The sequence below is a fragment of the Eriocheir sinensis genome, chromosome 64, assembly GCF_024679095.1.
Source record: "Eriocheir sinensis breed Jianghai 21 chromosome 64, ASM2467909v1, whole genome shotgun sequence".
In the NCBI taxonomy this organism is placed as follows: domain Eukaryota; kingdom Metazoa; phylum Arthropoda; class Malacostraca; order Decapoda; family Varunidae; genus Eriocheir; species Eriocheir sinensis.
Window position 1 is genome coordinate 6,347,463 of NC_066572.1, and position 5,241 is coordinate 6,352,703.

General features: G+C 46.6%; 1 protein-coding gene across 1 annotated transcript; it reads left to right on the top strand.

The window, feature by feature from the left end:
• Nucleotides 1-2,216: 2,216 nt before the first annotated feature.
• LOC126987067 (myb/SANT-like DNA-binding domain-containing protein 3) lies at nt 2,217-4,590 on the top strand. Its single transcript, XM_050843731.1, has 3 exons — nt 2,217-3,689; nt 4,070-4,254; nt 4,455-4,590. The coding sequence occupies exons 1-3, from the start codon at nt 3,463-3,465 to the stop codon at nt 4,553-4,555; spliced, it is 513 nt and encodes a 170-aa protein (XP_050699688.1). The 5' UTR covers nt 2,217-3,462; the 3' UTR covers nt 4,556-4,590.
• The last annotated feature ends 651 nt before the right edge of the window (nt 4,591-5,241 follow it).

The window sequence follows — 5,241 nt, forward strand, 5'->3', positions numbered from 1 at the left end:
TTATTATTATTATCATTATTATTATTATTATTAAAATGTATAAAGGAATGTTATCTACTGGTTCGCGTTAACATGTTGTAAAGCTAAAAAAAAATAGTGAAACACTCCCCAGAACAAGTGTCTACAGCTACACTACAGTATATTCACGCTCTGCATGGTTCGCCTCTGACATGTCAGTACGCTTATTATGTCGGGCGGGTACTGGACAAGGGGGAGAAAGAGGCTCACGGTGGAATTCTCAAACTATCTTTTCCCCCTTCACGCGAGGAAACAAGGCTTCGTGGACCAAACGGTATTCTAAGTGACGAGGAGTGTCTTGGATGCAGCGCGCGAAGCGGCGAGCGGGAAAAAAATGAACTAATTTCCTCTCTTGACGAAGAGGAGGTTAAGGCCCGCTCTTCGCTAATATCTTCGCACATTTAATGCTTTATTACAACATTTTTCCATGTTGTTGTATTATTAATTGGGTATAAGAACAATTTAAGTTTTCTAGGGCTTATATAAAAAATAATACAATGCGAGAAACAATATTTTTCTATTTATTCAAGACTTCACGGTTCCTATGATAATTTAAGCCAACACTGGAACACACCTCTCAACCAGCACGCCCCGCCCTTTAGTCTCAACTATTCACAAGTTATCTTTTTTGAGCGTTTGTAGGGCGGGCACTTCGAACCATGAGCATGAATTAAGATTGCTGGGATGAATTTTAAAGTGACGGACTAACAGGCTTTCTCCGGGCGCTTGTTTCACAAGTCTGTATGAATATGTGGTGGTATGTGGTACCCCGTGCTGGGCTTACCACAGCCAATCTCCAAACTCGTGACGTCACCTGTGGGTGGAGCTTAGCAAAGCTCAGCAATATAGATGCTACCATTTTCCACCCACTGATAGGAGCTCTAAAGCTAGTTAAAATATATTTACAAGTGAGAAATAACGAAGGGAGAAAGAGATGTCTCATGGAACAGGAGGAAAATAAAGAAAATAAAAGCAGTTTATTCTAACGGTCTCCTAAGCTCCGCCCACAGGTAACGGGATGATATGAAAGCGAAGCAAACATAGCCACGGGTACCAACCAATTAAATGCATCAATGGAAATTTCTGCTATATAATGTATGTCACTGTATCAAGCACTGTTTACATAAATATTAGTCACACTATATAATCCATTATAGAAATGTACCTCAATTGCATTAAGGTTTCGGTTTTCAACGTTTGTTTGATTTGCAGTAGTACCAACACTACACGGAAAGATTGTTTCGAAGGTTAGGAGGGACTGGGCATACCCTTCAACGGAAACACACTCTCTAAGCGACGCTTCGACGAAGAGGGAAGAGCTTCACTGAGAATATGGCGGTCAGAGATCGAGCTGCGGCTGGTCGCTATTGATGTACAAAGACTACCTCTTGATAAATGATCCAGTTCTGGGCCTGGATGATTTGCCTGATTCTGTCACTGAATTCAGAGTGTGGAGACGGCATTGGTCTTCTGTACCTAAAAGCTCCGTGCTAAATACTGGACTTAATACATTTGAGCAGTGCTCTAAATCCTGTTACAAAGAAATGATTACTTATTTATGCCACTTTGCCCATTTCATCTGCTATAGCAGAACAAAGTTTTCTACACTTAAACATATAAAATCATTCAGACGGTTAACTATGGGTGAGGAGAGATTGGATGGGCTTGCGAAATCATGCATTCACTGTGAAGTGATCAACCGTGATCTGACTGAAAATTTTGTAACGGCTGTGAGCGGCTTCTGGGGCTTCCTAAATGGACTAGCTCATCCCTGGCCTTCACCGGGCACGGGATGAGCTGCTGGCTGTGCTGCGTCGCCACGCCGCGTACCGTGTGAGGAGTAGAGTGGAACAATCTGGGAACTCCATCATCACCTCCGTCAGACAGAGCTCGGCCTATGTATGTGGATCCATGCGGCGGGAGTGGCTGGGCCTTCTGTACGTGTAGATTGTGCGTACGTGTGCCGTGCACACGCATATATAGCTGTCAATTATTAAAGCGTGTATGAATCTCGGTTGATCTCGTTCGATTATTTGTCCTGTTTTTTTTTTATTTGTTATATATATGCCGCTTGGCGAAATAGAGCTATTATTATTATTATTATTATTATTATTATTATTATTATTATTATATTTTCAAAATAAGAAAAAAATAAGAGGAAACTTTATTTTGTAATTTTACACACACACACACACACACACACACACACACACACACACACACACACACACACACACACACACCGCTCCGGTAGTTACACCGCTCAGGTAACTCAAGGCTTCTTCCCGGTGAGGCCCGATGGTCGGCCCAAGGCTTCTTCCCGGTGGGGCCTGATAGTCGGCCCAGCCCGTTCTGGCGCAGGCGAGTGTTTATAGTGGCGCCATCTTGTGCTGGCTCATGCTGCCCCCCCGGAACTCATCTTTGAGCCTCTCTTTGGAGAGGTTATCTAGAGCCCGGGTTGATGGGTGGTCTTCAGGCCAGCATGTGGGTAGTCTTAGGCCACTCGGCGGTGACTGAAAAACCTCAGCTGTGCGGCGGCCAGGATTCGAACCCGCGTCCCTCCTGGACCTCCTGAGCGCGGGGCCGTCACGCTAACTATTCAGCCACCACCTGCGGAATACTAGCAACAGAGACGTATGCACCCAACCGTGTTTCACGCTGCTGAGGTCGAGAGGCTTGATTCTCGTCCCAAGGTACGGTGAGACCCTGAGGAGCTGGAGTTGATGGCCAGCTTTGAGAAGTCCCACCTAGGTCATCCTGCCATGAATCAAGCTATCCTGAGGGAGGTGCTGCTCCACCGTACCCTGGACGCCATCAAGGGCTAGAGGAGGCACCCCGACTACCAAGCTATGGTCCAGGCTGTTGTGGAGCAGTCCGAGTCGGCGCCAAGAGTGCCTCCTCTTCCGCACCCCCTGGATGTGGGCCGGCGTCCTGAAGACCGGCCCAACCTTGACCTCAGCCCAGGGAGCACTCCACCACCATCAACGGAGGACCCTGGCGCCGGATGCTCAACCGGTCGTATCTCAACATTTGGTCCTAAATCCGCCATTGTGGTTGCAAGTTCTGCCCTGTGCGATGTTCAAAAAACGTCCTAGGCGCCATCTTGTGACGTCAGGTCGCCCCTCAGCCTGACTGCTCGGAAGCGGGGCTAGGGCCCGCTTTTTTAAACGTTCGAGTTAGCAAACAGCAACCGCAAAGCCCACGTCGCATCCTGTCTTACTAACATCGCGAACGCGTTTTTTAAACACCGAAAAGGAGACCCTACGTGGTGCTAGGCCAAGCAGACACCAACCCCACTTTCCGCACAGGTTGGCAGCTCTGAAGCGTCTCGTGTGACCAGCCAACCAATCAGCTGATCGGTGTTTACATAAATTACATTCCTCCTACGGTCCTACCAGAGCAGCAGATCAGTCTGGAGTTGCAGCCCACAAGAGAAACACCGACATGGCGACACCAGGCAAAGGAGCACCACTCAGCCAAGGGCAAAAGAAATTCCTGCTGGAGCTGGTGTCGGAGAAGCCTGTCCTGCAGGACAAGTCTCATGGGATGGCGGTCACCCTTGAGAAGGTCAAGGCGTGGCAAGAGATTGCTGCAGCCTTCAGCCTGAATTACCCGGCCGATCCCAAGTCGGAGAAACAACTTAAACGAGCATGGGAATACACGAAGATGAGGTAAGAACATATTGCATGGAGAGAGGCTGTGGAGTGATGGTGGTGAGGGTGTGGAGAGTGAGGGCGTGGAGAGTGATGGTGGTGAGGGTGTGGAGATTGAGGGCGTGGAGAGTGATGGTGGTGAGGGTGTGGAGAGTGAGGGCGTGGAGACTGATGGTGTTGAGGGTGTGGAGAGTGAGGGCGTGGAGACTGATGGTGGTGAGGGTGTGGAGAGTGAGGGCGTGGAGACTGATGGTGTTGAGGGTGTGGAGAGTGAGGGCGTGGAGACTGATGGTGGTGAGGGTGTGTAGACTGATGGTGTTGAGGGTGTGGAGTGACTGTGGTGAGGGTTGTGATTTGTAACCGTTTTTGTAATATATATCATCTTATTCCTTTCATAGGGCAAAGAAGAACCACAGCCACCGTGTGCAGCACATGTTTGCAACTGGTGGAGGGAAATCCATGCCTTCACCACCTAAAGAAGACCAGCTGATCATGTCAACCCTCTCGCGGGAGCTGGAACCTGCGACCCAGCAGTGTGACACCCTGGATCCAAACATTGTGGTCGTGGATGCCTCTGAAGTTGGTAAGTTCCAGTATTTATATATACGTATAGTACTACCACGTTGTTTTGAAGTAATTTCCTTAATACATGGTGCATTTTAATATAGATGTAACTTGTAAGGTTCTGGAAATGCAACACATTAATAGAATTAGATAGATTTACTTCTGATTATGAATTTTATCTTTTGGTCTCGTCTCCATCGGCACTTCATGGAAGAGCAGAGCAATGGCAGCCAGAGGTTCCTTCGTTTGTGAAAACCATTCTACGTATTGTGGAATATGCTCATCAACAAGACGCCTCGGAACATGACTTCTTTCTCTGAATCGTGGTTTAGTTTATTCCTAAGGAATATGACTTAGCACTTATAGTCCAGCCAAATTGTCGAGTCCGTTTGGGCTCTGTTACAGTCCCAACACCTATCTCTTCCTCTCATATGTAAGGTAAAGGTAACATATGATAGGAAAAAATAGGTGTTGGGACTGTGTGGCAGAGCAGAGGGCAGAAATGGACCCGCGGGAGCCTATGCCCAAACGGACTCGACAATTTGGTTGGACTATAATTAGAATTAATTAATATCTTGCTACTTTTCATATGATTCTATGTGACTCATACATTTTATCAATAGAGTAATATCATGATAGTTACCACAGTCCAGTTTCGAGTGTAACCTTCTTTCACTGCTTTTCTAAATTATAGTTAATATTATTACTGTACATCAGTGATCTTTATCTGACTTCCGCATGCACATCAAATATGGTCAAATAACTATGTTTTGTTGGTATTGCCTGAGTTGGATTGTTGCTTATCACAGCTTTGACCTAAACTCTGCACCCTTTCATGTTTAGTTTAGTTCACATCAATAGCGGTGTGGCTGATCCACTATACATTGAGGACCTTCTCTTTCCCGTCAGGTGCTGTGGGGGTTAAGAGAGTGGTGTGCTTAGTCTTGTAGGGGGATTGCCAAGTTATGTAGGTATTGATATCAATCTCCATTCCAGAATTCATTGG